Raw genomic sequence first — 17,836 nt, forward strand, 5'->3', positions numbered from 1 at the left:
GCATCCAATGGGATGCAGTCAGTGCTAGTGCTCTGTCTCCATGACAGCGAAAGCCGTTAACATTCGAGGAGGCTTCCTAGGTACCAGGCCCTGGGCAAATGACACAAGTGTGAGTCCTCAGCACCCTCTGAGGTGGGGACCATTGCCCCATTTCACCGATGGGGAAACTGAGGGTTAGAAAGTTCAGGTCATCTGTTCAGGGCTGTACAGCTGAAGTGGTAGGGTTGGGATGTAAGCCCATGGGTCCAAAGCCCGTGTCTTTAACCCCTACACCATCCTGCCTCTTCTGACGAAGGGTTTCAACTCTATTTTTTTAAGCTTATTATTGTTAATATAATTCCATTATGCTCAATGAATTAGCTTCTTTGAATCTTAGTCTGTGCCAGGTACTGTGTTAAGCACATTACAAATGTTAATTTTTTTTTCCTTCACAGTGACCCATAAAATAGGCCCTGCAGCTATCTCCATTTCACAGATGGGGAGACTGAGGCACAGAGAAGCCAGGAAGTGTCTCCTTGCTACCCTAGTCCGTGCCTCCCACCAAGGCCCCACAAGTCCCCCTTGCAGGATGTGTTGGGTGCTCACCTCAGCACTCCGGCTCCTGGCCTCCATGGCGCTGCTGGGAGTCACCTGGGCCCCAGGCTCCTGCTTCCTCTCTCCCTTCTGCTGCAGGACCAGTTTCAGTTCTGCATGGAGCAGCTGCCTCTGAGCCTGCAGGGGCAGGGATGGAGGCTTGAGGCCAGGAGAGGATGAGAGGAGAAGGCTGCGCTTAAAGGGAGAGGTCACGGTGGGTATGAGAAGGGGAGAAGGGCCCCCCCCATCCCAGCTGTCCTCTTACCGCTGCCTGGGAACAAGCACCCCCTCCTAACAGGAGCCCAGCCTGGGGTGGTGCACAGTCGTCTGCGGGGCTCGCGCCCTTCCTCTGGGGTCTCGCTGCCTGCCAGGGAGAGACCAGGTCATGAGGCTCCAGACAGGCGAGGGAGGGGCAGGGAGGGGCATGTGGCACCAGCCAGTGCTCACCTCAGGGTCACCTCCAGCTCCTTGGGCCTCCGGGGTCCGGGGCTCTAAGAAGAATAACGTGCGCATTACTATCAGCTAACCCCACTGATTGCTTCCTGAGTGTCTGACCCGTCCCACACTCTGTCAGTACTCTATCCCCAGAAATTCCCTGGCAGTCTAGTGGTTAGGACTCCGCGCGTCCACTGCACGGGGCACAGGTTTGATCACTGGTCAGGGAACTAAGATCCTGCATCCTGAGTGGTGTGGCAAAAAAAAAAAAAAAAAAGGGTACTCTATCCCCATAGTGCAGGTGGGGGCACTAAGGCTCAGAAGACCTTTATCCAAGGTGACATGGCAGGCAGTATAGCTAGAACTGACTCCTAGGCCTTTCTGACAGCAGAGCCCCTACGCCAACCACCTCAGCTGACTGAGGGGGCCAAATTCACTGTAAAATCATTATATCCACTGCCATGTACTCCCTGTAGGCAAATCACCTCACCTCTCTGTGCCTCAGTCTCCTCATCTATAAAATGGGGAGAATGAGGGCACCTACCTCCCAGGGCTGTTAGGAGGGTCAAATGTGTTTGTAAATATACAGTGCCAGGCACATGGTGTGCACTTCATAAGCACTTGCTATGATTATCACTAAGAACTTCCTGTGGTCTTGATCTTGTGTCGAATATCCCACAGGGGTCATTGCATGTGGATTTCAGAACACCCCTGTGAGGTCAATACAATTACTGAGCTTGTTACAAAGAAGACACCTGAGGCTGGGAGAAGGAAAGTCACTTTCCTGGGTCACAGATGACCCAGCCAGGACTTGAACTTGTCTGAAAGCCCCAGCTGCTCATACGGATAATAAGTAATGGGCATTGCGTGGTTACTCTTTGCCAGTCCTGTGCTGAGACCTTCACTTTCCACCTCACCGCAGAAAACCCTAACCCCACAACATTGTAAATCAACTATACTCCAATAAAAGATAGTTTAAAAAAAAAAAAAAGAGAGAGAAAACCCTAAGCCCTGAGAGAGGCCAAGGACCTCGCTCAGGGTCACACCGCACAGCGAGAAGGAGGTAGATCCGGGGTTTGCGTGCAGCCTCCCCAACAGGCCCTTCTGGGGAAAAGGGGATGGATCCTGTCTCCCTCCTCTGAGCCCCCGACTCTGGCCTTGTCCTCCCAGCCCCCAGCTGGCATGCCAACTCGCCAACCCCCACTCCACAGGGAAAGGTCAGGCCTCACGCGGCACATTCCCTCAAACAATGGCCCATCTGCTGTGCCCGGTCACATTCCGCCCCTGCCCACCCACCCCCAGCTGCACAATGGCCCTTCATAGCCCACCACTGGCCAGGATAGAGGACACAGGGACCCCCTCAATGCTCCAGCTGTACCCACTTCACTGGTTACCCCCCCCCCCCACGGTGTCAGCAGGCTCCTCTCTGGCTCTCCTAGGGGTCCTGGTCTCCCCTGTGAGCCCCCAGCCCCTCCAAGTAGTGGTTGGCTCCCACATCTGGATTATTTCCTCTGAACTGGGCCTTATGCTGGCACCCGTAGGCCTCGAAATCACCCTGGACGTGATGGCTATTTTAGGGTTGAAAACTGAGGCTCAGAGAGGGCAAGTGACCTGTCTGGGGTCACACAGCTAGGACCTGTGCCCTTGACCCCAACTCTGCACCTTCACTTGCGTTGGTGGCTCTGAGCACTGGAGGAGGCCCAAGCAGCAAAACAGCTGAGGCAGGAGTTGGGCTGGGCAGAGGGCATCAAGGGTGCCAGGAACAGGCATTTTTAGAGGGACCTCGTTGGTGCCAACCCTGAGCCAGGCAGACACTTTATAGACATGGCCTCATGGTACCCCATTTTACTGATGAGTAAATGAGGGTTAAGAAACAGGATATCACAGGGAATTCCCTGGCGGTCCAGTGGTTAGGACTCCATGCTTCCACTGCAGGGGGCCCGGGTTCGATCCCTTGTCGGGGAACTAAGATCCCACATGCCGCGTGGCCTGGCCAAAAAAAAAAAAGAGAGCCAGGATATCACTGTGAGGGAGTTGGGACTTGAACCCAGGTCTGAAATGCTAACTCTGACTCCCCGATATAACGTAGTGTCTGTCCTGAGCTGGGGGTGACAGAAGCCTGCTACTTGTAGGAGGTGGTGGAGAGGAGGGGAGGATCCCCTAGGCTGCAAGCTCCCTGCTCCAGGACAGGCCAGAGAAGGTCACACCCAGAGGCTGACACAGGAAGCTCAGCCAGGGTGAGGGCAAGAGAGAGTGCCCTGCTTCTTCATCCCTGCCTGGGACAGCTGCCCAGCCCAGGTTATATTTAGCCCAGCTGTGCCCTTCCTGAGCCACGTACCCAGCTCCTGGGGTGGGATGGGGTGGGAGCAGCTTCGGAAGGAAGCAGCTTTGGAAGTGCCCAACCCCGGGCACTCTCTCTTCCCAGATCTGCCTGTCCCACTAGGCAGGGGAAGGAGGGCTAGGGAGGTGGGGTTGGGGGGGCTGACTTGTGTTAGGGGAAGATCTAATGGGGATTCCCTGGAGAATCAAGGCCAGGCAGGACCCTCCAGAGGCCAACAGCCCACTTCTTGAGCGATTCCTGTGACGCTGCCCTAGTACATTCCTGAGCTTCCAGAATTCTGAGAGTCCCCATTTCTTGAGCACTTACTATGTGCAAAGATCCTTCCCTGCCTGGGCTCATTAACTCCTGAAAACACCTCCCTGGGGAAATCACAACTTAGATGCCCATTTAAGATGTCACTCATGCCCTTCAGGGTGGCTGGGGTGAGGGGTTGTCATTTGTACCCTGGGCCCCTCAGCCGAGCTGGGCCTGCTGAGGAATCCCCCAGATTTGCCTCAGTGTACCCTGCTCCCCCAACCATGGCTGGCGCCAACCTCGTTTAGGAATTCTCCCCTCTCAGAGCCTCAGCCACCCCAACCACCAGAGGGATCTGGTGCCCTTGCAATGGGAGTGGGGGGTGGACCTGACTCATCCGGGCCCCTAGGTGTTGTCTGAGGCCATCTAGTGATGTGGGGGGGGAGAGGCATTCTGGCAGTGGCTTCCAGCTGCCTCCGTTAGGGCCTGCTCCAGCACTCCTCAGGTTTGAATACTTGGGCAAGGTATTTCACCTCTCAGGGCCTCAGTTTCTTCATCTGTAAAATGGAGCCGATAAGAGTGGCTTTGAGGAATTTTGAGACAACAGTAGGTGCTTAGAATATTCAGAGAATATAGTAAGTGCTCAAGGAACATAAAGTAGTCTCTGACAGCAAGTGTGTCTGTGCATCTCAAAGTGTCTCATATCCAGCCTTTGCTCACAGTGGCCCCACTTTCTCCCCTACCAAAGAGGAGCTTTGGGTGAGGGATAAAATGCAGCTCGGGCACCAGCCTCCAACCAACAAGATCAGCCTTGCCTCCCCAGCACTCTATTCCAGGGACAAAAAAGCCTGTCCCACCCTCAGCATCCTGCCCCAGCTCTTTATAAGCAGCAACTCATTTACTCTCATGTCAGCCCTGGGAGGTAGCCTCCCTCAGCCCATTTTAGAGATGGGAAAGCAGAGGCACAAAGAATGAAATATCTTGCCCAAGACGACACAGCTAGAAAGAAGAGAACATTGGGATTTGAACCCAGGGTCTGGTTCCAAGGTCCGTGCCTTTAACTCCTATACCACGCAGCCTCCTGGGCCCCAGACACCCTCCCAGCACCTCCCAAGATCCTGGGTCTCATTCCCACGGCTTCCCAGCCTGGCCAGGAAGGGAACTGGCGGGCCGGTCTCTTACCACTGGGCCTCCAGACACCTCGAGAGCTCCTGGTCCGTCTGCTCAGCCCCAGCCCCAAGCTGGGGGGGAAAAGGAATGGGGAGGGGGAGGAGGGGGAGACCCCAGCCATTGGCTGCCGAGGTATGACATCACCAGGGGGTGGGTGGTAGGCAAACAAACATCCCCATCTCCCAGCTACATCCACCCGCAAGGGGGTGGGAACCACAGAAGAGAAGCCGAGAGAGCCCAGTGCTGTTCCCTTGCCTGGGCTGAGACCTCCACCATGAGCCCCGCTCCTGGGATTTGCACGTTGCTAGTGCCACTTAGAGACTCAGCCCCTCACCAGCACTATTCCCTGGCTTCCACACCCAGGCATGGCCCCGCTGGTCCCTGGGGCCCCTAGATTAAACTCCTTCTACTCCCTCTCCTGGTCAATTTGGGTTCAAATCCCAGCTCAGCCATGTCCTGGCTGTGTGAACTTCGGCAAGTCGCAGCATTTTTCTGGGCCTCAGTTTCTCCATCTCTAAAACAGGGATAGTAAAAGTGCCCACCTTACGGGTTTCTTGTGAAGATAAAATGAGTTAAGAGAGACTAAAAACTTTAGTAAGTGCCGGGCCCGGAGTGAATGCTACTTATACATATTTTATATTCTTCACACAAATCAGGGGACCAGCTAGACTTGTCAGGGGACTTTTGGCCTGAGTGAGACTGGGGCCAGGGGGGCCCCACTTCTCTGTTTAATGGAGTTGCCATTTCAGGGGGCACCTATCATGTACTAAATACTGTGCTGGGCACCCAAAGCTCGGCTCCTGGAATCAAGGACGCAAGATAGATTATGCCCAATTTTTAGCTACACAGCCAGGGGGTGGTGGAGCTGGGGTCCAACCCCAGTTCTGCCAGACCCCAAAGACCCTGCAACACACGTCTGTCCCCTTCATAAAACAGACAAGGAGGCTCAGAGAGGGGAATGACACCAAGGTCACCCACAGCAGGTAATAGGTAGCACCAGGATTTGAACCCAGACCTGCCCAACTCCCAAACCAAGGCCACTAGGCCTCACCCTGATCCCCTGACCCCCGGCCCCCAGCCTGCCCTGACTCACCAGGCCCCGGGGGGCGGCACAGGGAGCACAAGTACCCCCACATGCCCCTCACGCCCACCCGGCCGCTGCCTCGGATGCTTCTGGCTTTCTGAGCCCGAGCCTGGGGCTGGGGCTGGGAAGAGGCTGGGGATTACCCCCAAAATGCACGTCAGCAGCTTCGGCCCCGTTGTCCAGCCAGGCACGGCCACCAGGCCCTCAGCTCCGTCGGCACCCTCACCCTTCACATCGGCTCAGCTGGCCCCTCTGCGAATTCATCCCCCTCCCCACACTGAGCAGTTGGGGCCCACTCCCGAGGGCACGAGGGCACGGGGGACTAGGAACTGGTTGGCAGGAACCCAGAATGCTAGGGCCCTCCTCCCCTGTCTCCGAAATGCCCCCTGCCCACTCTCAGCCACCGGGGAAGGCAGGAATGTGCTGACCTCCGGGAAATGCCTTCCAGGCCTGGCAGCCACCAAGGGTTGGGGTGTGGCGGAACCCAGCCAGAACACTCCTCCCGGGAAGGGTGGAAGGAACAGTGTGGTCAGGGCTGCTGATGGGCCTGAGGAGACCCTTCCTCCATTGCAGGTGCGCTCTCTCTCTCTCTCTCTCTCTCTCTCTCTCATTCATTGATTCATTCAAACATTCTTCTGTTCATTTATTCATTCAACAAACATTCACAAGCCCTTGGTGACAGGCCCTTTGCTGGGCACTGGGGACACTGACAGACCTAAATTCACCACGGGGGGCAGGCTCAGGATAGGATTCCTGGAGTCAAACTGGAGGGTTGAGGAGGAGGGAGCCAGGTAAAAGGCTAGGGAAGAGTTTTCCAGAAGGAGGGAGGAGGAACACAGGCAAAGCACCAGCGGGGAGAGAGGGAGCAGTCCTTTATCCAAAGTCAGCAAACAGTCAATGAGCACCTGGTCTTGTGCCCAGCCCCATGCTGGATGGTGCTGGGGACACAGTGTGACCAAGATAGCCTGGGCCTGCTTTCAGAGTTCACAGTCCAACAGGGAGACAGACCCAGAGTGGCCAGGGTTGGGATGGGGGAATTGCAGGCCGAGAGGTCAGAGCCTTGCTGGGGTAGCCCAGGAAAGGTACCTACTTCACCCTAGGAAGGGAGATCAGGGAAGGCTTCCTGTAGGAGGGGACATGTGAGCTGAGACTTGAATGACCCAAAGGATCTAGGCAAGAGAAGAGGGAGTGTGGAAATTCCCTGGCGGTCCAGTGGTTAGGACTCTGTGCTTCCACTGCAGGAGGCATGGGTTTGATCCCTGGTCAGGGAACTAGGATCCTGCAAGCCACACAGCTTGGCAAACAAAACAAAACAAAACAAAACAAACAAACAAACAAAAAAGAGGGAGAGAGAGAAGAGGGAGTGGAACAGTTTCACGGGCAGACGGAACAGCCTGTGCAAAGGATCTGAATCCAGATGGAGCTCAGCGCATAGGAAATTTCCAGGAGCTGAGAACTGTGTCCTTGTTCATGGCTGTGTCTCTAGAGCCACACATGCCCCTTCCTTTGCATCTCCTTCTCATTTATACACTTATTCACCAGCTATTTGCAGACAGCTCCTCTGTATCCATCCATCCCTGGGCTGGGCGGTGCTGGGGACACAGCAGTGACTGTGACTGTGCCCTCGCAGGACTCACAGTCCAAGGGGGGCAGACACTAAAGAAGTGACTAACGAAATGAGTATATAATTACACACTCTGAGCTAAGTGCTCTGAGAAAAGGATCCAGCTCTGTAAGAGGGGTCTGGCACTCTGATACTATCAGAAATGGCATGGAGGGCTTCTTGGAGGAGGTAACATTTGAGCTGGCACCTGAAGGATACATAGGAGTTCATGCCAAGCTGTGGGTGGTGGATAAATGAGAGTGGGTTTCAGGTAGAGGAAACAGCCCGTGCAAAGGGTCCCTTTGAGAAACTGGTGAACGTGAGAGTGAGGGGAAGATGAGGGGAGGGCCAGCAGGGCCACGAGGAGGGGCTGCGACTTTGTTCTGAGGGCCCTGGGTACCAACAGGAGGGTCAAAGGGTGGAGGGTGGAAACAATCTGATGACAGGCCAGGCTAGAGCTGGGAAGAAAATTCACCCCTTGCTGCTCAGGGTCAGATAGACAAGGAAGCTGGTACAGGCTATCCTGTCCCTCTCTGGGTCTCAGAGGGCAGATATCCTTGTTTGTTGCCAACCTTAGGGGACAAGCACAGTCTTTTGCCATGAAGTATGATGTTAGCTGTATGTTTTTTGTAGCTGCCCTTTAGCAGGTGAAGGGAGCCTCCTTTCCCAGTTTGCTCTGAGTTTTTTGTGGTGAAAGATATGTCTCTCTCTCTGTGTCTCTGTCTCTCAATGTGTCCCTCTATGTCTCTGTCCTCATTCCTTATCTCTCTCCGTGTCTCTCTGTGTCTCTCTTTCTCTGTCTCTCTCTGTCTCTTGCTTTTCCTCCCCCAAGGGGGTGTGGCCAAGGGAAGTTGAATTTAAGGGGTGGCACCAGTGTCCCAGTTCTGGGCAAGGCCACCTCCATAAACACAGGACATCCTGCAGAGCTGAGGAAGGAGGTGGAAGGCTCTCCTCAGGGACCACCCTCTCCCCACCCAGTCTGAGCCAAGCAGGAGCCAGGTCCTACCCAGTGCAGCCCAGGGAAACTGCTGTCTTCCTCACCCCCGTCCTTTATGCCTGCTCCCGCCCCCTGCCCTCTCTACCGAGCTCCAGTCCCAGGGGCCCAGCTGCCTGGATGCCTGCCCCTGGATGTCCTCACAGACCCCTGCACCCACTGTGTCCCTCTCTGGCCTCAGTGTCAACCCCAGACCTGCTCCCCCTCCGGGTCACCATCCCAGGGTGGCGCCACCATCCCCAAGTCCCCTGGCTAGAGCCCTGGGTCTCATCCTAGGCCCCTCCTCTATTGCAGCTCATCACCCCCACAGCCTGTCCTCTCCAGCATCTCTCCCCTCCCCTCCCCTCTCCTCTCCAAGGCTTCTCTGTCCCTCCGTGGCCTCCCTCCCCTCTGGACTGCTGGCCCCCAGTCTCACCTCCCACCAATGGCAGCCAGAGAGATCCATTTACTTCCAGATTCCTTTACCCTAGTACCTTCAGAGTAAAGTTCCCCCATCCAGGGCCTTGTGTGCCCTGGTCCCTGCCAACCCCTCCAGCTCCATCACTTACCTTACCACTTTCCCCCTGTTTCCAATCAAACCCAGCAGCTTACAGATTCCTGAAAAGATTGTAGGGTCCCTCACTCCCTAACCCTTGCACATCCCTCTGCCTAGAACACTCTCCCCTCAGAACAACAGCCCTTTGAGGTAGGTACTCTTACTGTCCCAGCTTACAGATGAGGACCCTGAGGCCCAGAGAAGTCGAGAACCTTGCCTAGGGTCACACAGCCACAGAACGGCAAAGCAGAAGTTCAAACACAGGTGGCTGGCTTTCAACACAGTATGGCTTACTGAGTCAATAATCATTGACTGGACTTCCCTTGTGTCACAGTGGTTAAGAGTCTGCCTGCCAAGGCAGGGGACACGGGTTTGATCCCTGGTTTGGGAAGATCCCACATGCCGCGGGGCAACTGAGCCCATGCACCACAACTACTGAGCCTGCGCTCTAGAGCCCGTGAGCCACAACTACTGAGCCTGCGTGCTGCAAATACTGAAGCCCGCGTGCTCTAGGGCCCACGTGCCGCAACTACTGAGACCGTGTGCTGCAACTACTGAAGCCTGTGTGCCTAGAGCCTGTGCTCCGCAACAAGAGAAGCCACCGCAATGAGGAGCCCGTGCACCTCAACGAAGAGTAGCCCCTACTCGCCGCAACTAGAGAAAGCCCACGTGCAGCAACGAAGACCCAATGCAGCCAAAATCATCATCATCATCATCATCATTGACTAAGCATCGTTAGATCTCTACACTGGGACCGCAAACCGTAGGTGTCCAGTAAATACTCATTGAATGAGTGAATGGGACAGGGGCAGAAGGTGAGCCTTGGACGGTACAGGGTTCAGATCCCCCCGAGGACTGGGATACATTCTGAGGAGCCCAGAGCCGGGGAGAGATGTGGTCAGATTTGCCTTTTACGTAGGGCCAGGCACACAGTAGGGTAGGTACCCATAAATCTTGGCTGAATGAGGGAGGGAGAAGGAGACCAAGGACAGCTCTCCCAGGTGCTGGATGAAAGAAGAGTATGTGTGTGATGGGGGTCCCTATGAATGCCCATGTAGGGGAGCTGGCCTGGGGAGTGTTGTGGTGGGAGCACACAGAGGCTCTGTGAAAAGCAGCCCCAGCTCCAGGGCTGGAGGCTCCATTAGGAATGGTGTGGGCCCTGGAATCTGCTGGCCGAGGTAGCGTGGCCTCCTGGGGTTGAGCCTGAGGGCGGAGGGGCACACCAGAGCCAGGGAGCTGCACAATTGTCCAGGGGTCAGACATGGGGAGAGTAGGGCAGGTCTTCAGGCACAAGCTGTCATAAACCGAGGGCACCAGGGAGATGGGACCAGGGCTAATCTAGCCCATATGCTGCTTTTGTGCAAAAGGCACACCCCTTCCCCAAGGCACTTGACCTCCATCTGCTGAGAAACTGCCTTAATAAATATGTAAATGCATGGTGTGTGAGACGTGTGGTAGCCCCTTAAATATGGAGCCTATGTGCAATGCACAACCGGAGAAACTGTACACAGAGACTCTGCCGAGAGGGGAGCAACGCTTGCCAAACAGGCACAGGGGCAGATGGGACCATCGTTGACAGATGGGTAGGCTGTCTGCATCAATAGGTATCACAGGGACTTCCCTGGTGGCGCAAGTGGTTAAGAATCCTCCTGCCAATGCAGGGGACACAGGATAGAGCCCTGGTCTGGGAAGATCCCACATGCCACAGAGCAACTAAGCCCATGTGCCACCACTACTGAGCCTGCGCTCTAGAGCCCTCAAGCCACAACTACTGAAGCCCACGCGCCTAGAGCCTGTGCTCTGCAACAAGAGAAGCCACCGCAATGAGAAGCCTGCGCACCCCGATGACGAGTAGCCCCCGCTCGCCGCAACTAGAGAAAGCCTGTGGGCCGCAAGGAAGACCCAACACGCAGCCAAAAAAAAAAAAAAAAAAAAAGAAGTAGGTATCACAGATTATCCCCCAGTTTGGCACCCAGAGACATCAGAAATAGGTCCTCAGGGTGTTGTAAACAGAACGCATTGCTGACCCCGCACTGGGGACTCCTTGACCACTGGTCAGGTCTCCAGGGAATCTAAGGCAGTGTCAGGACAGACCCCCAGACTGGGCACCAGGGGGCATTGCTGAGCTCAGCCTAAACTCCCAAGGTCTGGGTCTGGGTTAAAACCGTGTTTGAGTACCATTGCCCAGGGACTGGAGTCACCAGGTGTTGGAGTCAGGCACCCGGAAGACCCTCAGCCTGGGCACCAGCTCCCTTCGGGCCATTTCCACTCCCCACCCGGGGCCATCCCATCCACTTCCAGAAATGGGCACGACTTCCTCCGCTCCTCCAGGAAGCTCCACTCTGCCCGCCCCTTCCAGGCCAGAGCGGCCGGCCGAAGCTGCCTGCCTCTCTCCCCTCCCCTGTCCCCCCTCCCTACCCCACCCCCACCCCCACCCCCGTTTCCACCCCAGCTTCAGCCTCCCTGAAGCTTCCGGCCAGAGTGGAGGCACCCGGGCCCCACGATTTTAGTGTCCCTTAGCCGGGGCTTCCCGCATTCGAAGTGCAGCCAGCCCCTCAGGTCACCGTCCGACCCTCTGCCCCTTCCCCCAACCCACCTCCACCCTCCCCCGATGCAGCTTTCATCGTGCCCCTCCCCCCGTCCCGTACCCCGGGCGCTGCCCTGCCCCCACGGCCGCCAGGAAGGACGCTGCCTGGGTCCCGTGCCAGGCCTCTGAGTGTGCGGCCCCTCCCAGCGGGGCCAGGAATGCGGCTGGACGGCGGGGGCGGTGCAGACACCCGGCGCTCAGGCCAACCCTACCACACAGGCTGTCAGGCAGGTGGCCGCAGCTCGCTGGGGCCCGAGTTTCTTCTAGAAGGAAAGCAGGATCGCCTGCCGTTCTGTCAAGCCACCACACTTGGTGACTTTATTTCGGAATCAGCTTCCAAGCTGCCTTATCCCTTGCCCAAAGAGAGATTTGAGACCCAGAGTGGATTTTATTTAAAACTTGCTGGAGTCTCCCTTTCTTTCAGTGTTTTCCTGGAGAGCTGGCTCTCAGCGCTCCAAGGACAGGCTCCATCCAGCCTTTAGCTTTGTGCTTTTATTTCTGGCTCATTCTGAAAGCTCCCATCTGCCCCCACCCCAGCCCCCAAGACACACAGGTAGACTCCAGGCAAGGACTAGATTTCATTTTCAAACAGTGGCCCGGGGCTCCTCCTCCACCACCATGTACACACACGGCCACATCAGGGAGACCTGGCTGAATATGTTCCAGGAGTTTTCCAGAGGGCCAGTTACCAGACCTAACTGGTCTGCTTCTCAGACCAAAAAGCAGTAAAGTTTGAAACCTATCTCCTCAAGTGATGACTTCTTGGAGCCTCAGTTTTCTCAACTGTAAAATGGGGCTAATAATATGCCCATCTTGTTATGAGGATTAAATCAGTTAACACATGTCAAGTACTTAGAACTGTGCTGGGTGTCCACGGCTCAATAAATGTTAGAGGTTATTTTATCACCCTCGCCTTAGCCCAGAAATAAAGCAATACACAGACTTGAGACTTCCCACGACTGGCTTTAATTTCAAAAAAACTGGTTGGGGTCTTTTCCCACATCAGGGAAAGAGTATACCAAGCTGTGCCTCCAGGGATTCAGCACTGGGCCTGTCCCAATCACATTCCAGCCACTAGGCCCTGTCATTTCATCACAAGGGCCAATTGCAGACTCCCCCCATCAGCCAGAGACCAGAGGACGGAGGTGAAGTTGCCCAGGACTGGATTCTTTCTCTCCAAAGCCCCTCTCTAGGGAAGCCAGCTGTGTCTTTCAAAGGAGAGTTGGTCCAGCCACCAGGCTCAGTTTGGACACCAGATCAACATCCCAGCTCTGGAGGGAGTCAGCGCCCTGGCCCTGGTGGCCGCTCCAGTGCCTGTGTGCCCACCAGCACATCCATGAGGTAGTCCAGTTCGGCCTCGTCCAGCTCTGGAGCTTCCTCCTTGCCTGGCCCATCCTCAGGGCTAGATTTGTGGCCCTCAGAGGCTGGTGCCCAAAGTTCACTGTCATACATGGATGTGTCAATGTCCTCAAACAGGCCCTCAAGCCCATCGTCCAGCAGACATCCAGTGGCTGGGCCGAGCAGGTCCAAGGCACCCAAGCTGGGTGGGGCTCCCCCAGTGGGGCGGCCTGGTGGCCCCTCATCTACCAGGGGCTGGGGAGCCTGGCTCAGGCCCTCAATATGGCTGAGGTCCTCCAGAAGGCTGGCCATGGAGGCTGAGAGGGCGGCATCAGAGCTGGCCAGCAGGTTGTCAGCTATGCCTGGGGCTGTAGGCGGGCTGGGCACAGGTGGCAGGGCAGCTGTGGGTGCCATGGACGCCTGAATTCGCCGCAGTGTGTTCACTACGAGCACCAGGTGCCGCAGGTCCGGTTCACTCTGCCGCAGGCTGTGGTGCAGCTTGAGCACTGAAAGGTCAAAGAGGGAACTGGAGGCCACGGCTGGGGGTGCCTGTGCCACTGCTGGGTGGCCAGGATCCAGCCACCAGGTGTCGACTGCCAGGGCTTCTTTCTCCTCCTCCTCCTCCTCCCGCTTTCGCTTCAGGCCCTTGCTCAGCATCATCTGTGGGGAGGGAAGAGTCATTCACTTATGGACAGCCAATGTGAAGTTCGTACCACTGCTGTCCGTGTGATCTTGGGCAAATCACTTAACCTCTCTGAGCCTAGGCTTTCTTAGGGAAACTTTAAGACACGAATGATAATTGTATCTATTTCCTAGAGTTGTTTTAAGGAATAAATGAGATACAAAAAGCACTTAGAACAGTGCCTGGTACATAGCAATTACTCCTGTGAATAAGTACTATTAATAATAACTATTATTATTTATTTCTTCAATGAACCATGTGAAATGTCCAATATTCAACTTTTTTTTTTTACCCACAAAAGCAATTGTTTCACATGGTTTAATCAAATATTTATTGTCTACTAATACTATCAGACAATAGATAAATAGACAAATACAGGAAATGTACAGATGGTGCTAGGAAGATACTAAAAGTTTCTGGAGAGTGGTCAAGGAAGGCTCCCCTGAGGAGGTGACAACTGAAATGAGCCCTCAAGTATGAGAAGGAATCAGCCATGGAAGAACCAGGGGGAAGGCATTCTGGGAATAAAGAACAACAAAGGCAAAGAAAGACCTAGAGGCTGGATGAGTTTGAACTGAAAGAAGACTCTGTGGTCAGTGCACAGAGAGACAGGGCTGAGGGCTGGGGAAGAGGGGGTCCGAGAGTAGGCAGAGGCAAGGAGCTTGGATTTTTATTGTAAGTGTGGTGGGAAGTCACTGAAGGGTTTTGAGCAGGGAGAGTGGTGTTGTGGACTGATTAAGTTTCCAGAAGATCCCCTTGGCTGCTAAGAGGAAGGGGTGGGGGACGGAGAGGGGCGGGGGGGCGGCGGGGAGGGTGGCCCTGAGATCCATTCGAAGGCTACTGCACTCTTTGGGGTCGGCAAAGATGGTGACTTGGGAGTATAAGGCGGTAGTGGACATGGAAGGAAGTTGGTCGATTCAGGATTTATTTGGGAGACAGAGTGGACAGAGCTTGCCGGAAAATCCTGATGGGCACGGGGTTCACGGAGAGAAGTTTGAGGACACACTTTCCCCGGGGTGGGTGCCCCTGAGCTAACCTGCTTTTTTAAGCCAGGCACCCTGCAGGTACAGTACCCAGACCCTTGCCCAGCAGAACTTTAAGAGTGACCCCTCACACTACTCAAAACTGGGTCCTCGCCTCCTTCCCAGCAGACCCGAGCATCCGGAACCGCAGGAATTCAGCCCCCACCCCCGGTCCCGGCGCCCCCTAGCGGCACTAGGCCGGCTTTCCCCCGGGTATTCCGGTTCCCCATACCCCGGGACCCTTTACGCTGCCCCGCGGGACGCGGTCTTTCCTGCTTGCCACCCGGGACCTTGCGTGCCGGGATCCCCGGAGAGCTGTTCTGCCCTCTCGGCCTCCGCTCGTTTCCGGAAGGCAGTGGAGGCTACTCCTCCCGAAGCGGCGGCGGCGGGGGCGGGTGAGTCACGCAGCCGGAGCCAGGGAGCCGGCGCCTCCGCCCCCTTCCCGGGCTGCGGCGTGATTCACCCGGCCTGGCCGGGGCGGGCGGCACGGAGAGGCCCGTGCGTCTCGATCCCGGGCAGCCCTGGCGCGCACCTGCCGGACCCGGGGATCGAACCTGCCAAGGGACCCCGCGGCCAGTACCCCTTCTTTCCCAGGCCTCTTCCCTTCATTTACATACCCAGCTCAACAGCTGCCAATCAGAACGAAGAGGGAGCCACCCGCAGCCAATCAGGAAGCGCTGGCGGCAGCATTGCTCGCCCGCTCCCCTTCAGCAACCGGCGCCTGAGTTGAGAGACGCAGTTCTGACTCCGGCTCACGACTCCAGGCTACTGACTCCCCTTAGCTACCGCCCACTCCCGTGGCAACCCCGCCCTTCATCCAGGGATTGGTCCTAGACGGTGATGGGCGGAGCCCGTAGGGGGCAGGTTCGAAGAGGGAGGAAGTTGGCTTCAGGGCGCATGTCCGGGCAGCTGCGTGAGGGGAGGGGGGAAGGTAGGGTGGCTCTTTGCCCTGTGGGACAGTGGTGGGTTGGGACTTTTGTCTCCTAAGGTGCGGGCCCCTCACACCTGCCCGCGCACCTGCCAAACCCAGTAACTGAGCTTCTTTCGCACCCAGCCCCAACAGGGATCTACACTCTAGGCTAGCTAGGCCTGGGTTCAAATTCGAACTCACACTCACTCGGTGTGTGACCTTGGTCTCTGAGCCTACAAAGTCTGTTAAATGGGGGTCTTCTTGCCTACCTCTTGAGAGTTAGGAAAATTAAAATAAGGTAGTACCTATAAGAGCACTATATCAGGAAATGCTGGGTAGTTGTATTCAATCGTGGTTACAGGCTGGAGTGGGAGGGTGAGGGTGGGATGCCACTGGAATCCCACCCTGGGCTCCATTCCCTAAGTAGCTGTTTGACTTTGGGCAAGTGCTTTAGTCCCTTAGGAGGGTCTCAGTTTCCTCACTTTTAAAATGAGAGAAATAGCGTCTGGCTCAGAGGATTGTTTTGAGGATTAAATAAAACAATTCCTGCAAAATGCTCAGAGTGGTGTGTAACGTGTCCTTTTTTTCACTATTAATAGCTGTTGTGGTAATAGCACAGGTGCTTAGTTCAAGTGAGACATTCAGGGTGGGGCGCAAGTAGGCAGGAGTTTAATACTTGTCGGATAAACCGACAATGGGACTTAACCTTCTTCAAGTAGCTCATTTGCTAACTCCTCCTATGGGAAGAACTGTTTGTGAATAAAACTCCTGACCAAAGTAAGATATCAAAAATGCTAACTAGGGCTTCCCTGGTGGCATAGTGGTTAAGAATCCGCCTGCCAATTCAGGGGACACGGGTTCGAGCCCTGGTCCGGGAAGATCCCACGTGCCGTGGAGCAACTAAGCCCGCGAGCCACAACTACTGAGCCCGCGAGCCACAACTACTGAGCCCGAGTGCCACAACTACTGAAGCCCGCGTGCCTAGAGCATGTGCTCCGCAACAAGAGAAGCCACCCAATGAGAAGCCCGCACACCGCAACAAAGAGTAGCCCCCGCTCGCTGCAACTAGAGAAAAGCCCGCGCGCAACAACAAAGACCCAAGGCAGCCAAAAATAAAAATAAATTAATTAAGTTTAAAAAATGCTAACTAGACTGGTTGATTCAGGCAACCGTTATCAATGGATGCTCACCCCTTAGGGTAAAAGTTTAGTGGGGAACAGGATCTTGACAGCTTCCAAGGAATCATCCCACAGATTCCTTGCTAACTGCAAAGGGGGAAATATCCTTTTATGTTGTGGAGGTGTGATGCTCAACACCTTAACCATGTAATGAAACTTTGTATCCACAGCAGTGTCACCTGATGTGATGCGTTAGGAAGTACACAACATTCCTTGTGGAGTCTCCCTGTTAAATTTCATAAACTGAGTCTCATCAGGTGTCTAGACCCAACCTCCAGCTTATATAGGGAACAGAGAGTGACAAACACAAACAGGGACTTCCCTGGTGGTCCAGTGGTTAAGGCTCCACGCTTCCATTGCAGGGGGCACGGGTTCAATCCCTGGTCAGGGAATTAAGATCCCGCATGCTGTGGGGCACAGACAAAAAAAAAAAAAAAAAAAGTTTAAATATAGGGCTTCCCTGGTGGCGCAGTGGTTGAGAATCTGCCTGCCAACGCAGGGGACACAGGTTCGAGCCCTGGTCTGGGAAGATCCCACATGCCGCGGAGCAATTAGGCCCGTGAGCCACAACTACTGAGCCTGCGCGTCTGGAGCCTGTGCTCCGCAACAAGAGAGGCCTCGATAGTGAGAGGCCAGCGCACTGCGATGAAGAGTGGCCCCAGCTTGCCACAACTGGAGAAAGCCCTCGCACAGAAACGAAGGCCCAACACAGCCATAAATAAATAAATAAATAAATAAATAAATAAATAAAATTATACAAGGAGATTAAAAAAAAAAAAAAAACTCAGCTAGAGTACCTGCCACATAGGGTTTCTGCAAGAGTGGAATTCGCATGTACAAAATTAAACACAAACACAATCAGACAAAAACAGAATATGGGACATCTACAGCACAACTGGGTTGTTCTACCAAAAATTCAATTTCAAGAAATCACAAGAAGGGATTGGTGGGGTTGAGGGGGAGGAAGTTTCAGAATAAAAGATACTATATAATTTCTTTATTACAACCAAATAGGCATGTGAACCTGCATTAGATTCTGGTTTTGATTTGGGCGTAAAAACTTCTATAAAAGACATTCTTGAGAAAACTGGGAAAATTTGAATATAGACTGAATATTAGATGATATTAGGGAATTCTTAATTCTCTTAGA

At 54.8% G+C, this 17,836-nt stretch overlaps 1 protein-coding gene across 2 annotated transcripts; it reads right to left on the reverse strand.

Moving 5' to 3' along the window:
• Positions 1–12,499: 12,499 nt before the first annotated feature.
• Positions 12,500–15,351, reverse strand: SERTAD1 (SERTA domain containing 1). 2 transcript variants are annotated; one of them, XM_068527984.1, is made up of 2 exons: positions 15,216–15,351; positions 12,500–13,554 (listed from the first exon to the last, which is right to left on the reverse strand). In XM_068527984.1, the coding sequence occupies exon 2, from the start codon at positions 13,552–13,554 to the stop codon at positions 12,838–12,840; it is 717 nt and encodes a 238-aa protein (XP_068384085.1). In that variant the 5' UTR covers positions 15,216–15,351; the 3' UTR covers positions 12,500–12,837. The 2 variants fall into 2 exon arrangements, with proteins under 2 accessions (XP_068384085.1, XP_068384086.1); XM_068527985.1 differs by lacking the exon at positions 15,216–15,351 and adding an exon at positions 14,831–14,912.
• Between the last annotated feature and the right edge of the window lie 2,485 nt (positions 15,352–17,836).

Source organism: Eschrichtius robustus, chromosome 19 (assembly GCF_028021215.1).
Source record: "Eschrichtius robustus isolate mEscRob2 chromosome 19, mEscRob2.pri, whole genome shotgun sequence".
Lineage (NCBI taxonomy): Eukaryota > Metazoa > Chordata > Mammalia > Artiodactyla > Eschrichtiidae > Eschrichtius > Eschrichtius robustus.

Bases quoted from the DNA above. Each gene is read 5' to 3' on its own strand.
- SERTAD1 (XM_068527984.1), bottom strand. From the start codon at position 13,554: ATGATGCTGAGCAAGGGCCTGAAGCGAAAGCGGGAGGAGGAGGAGGAG.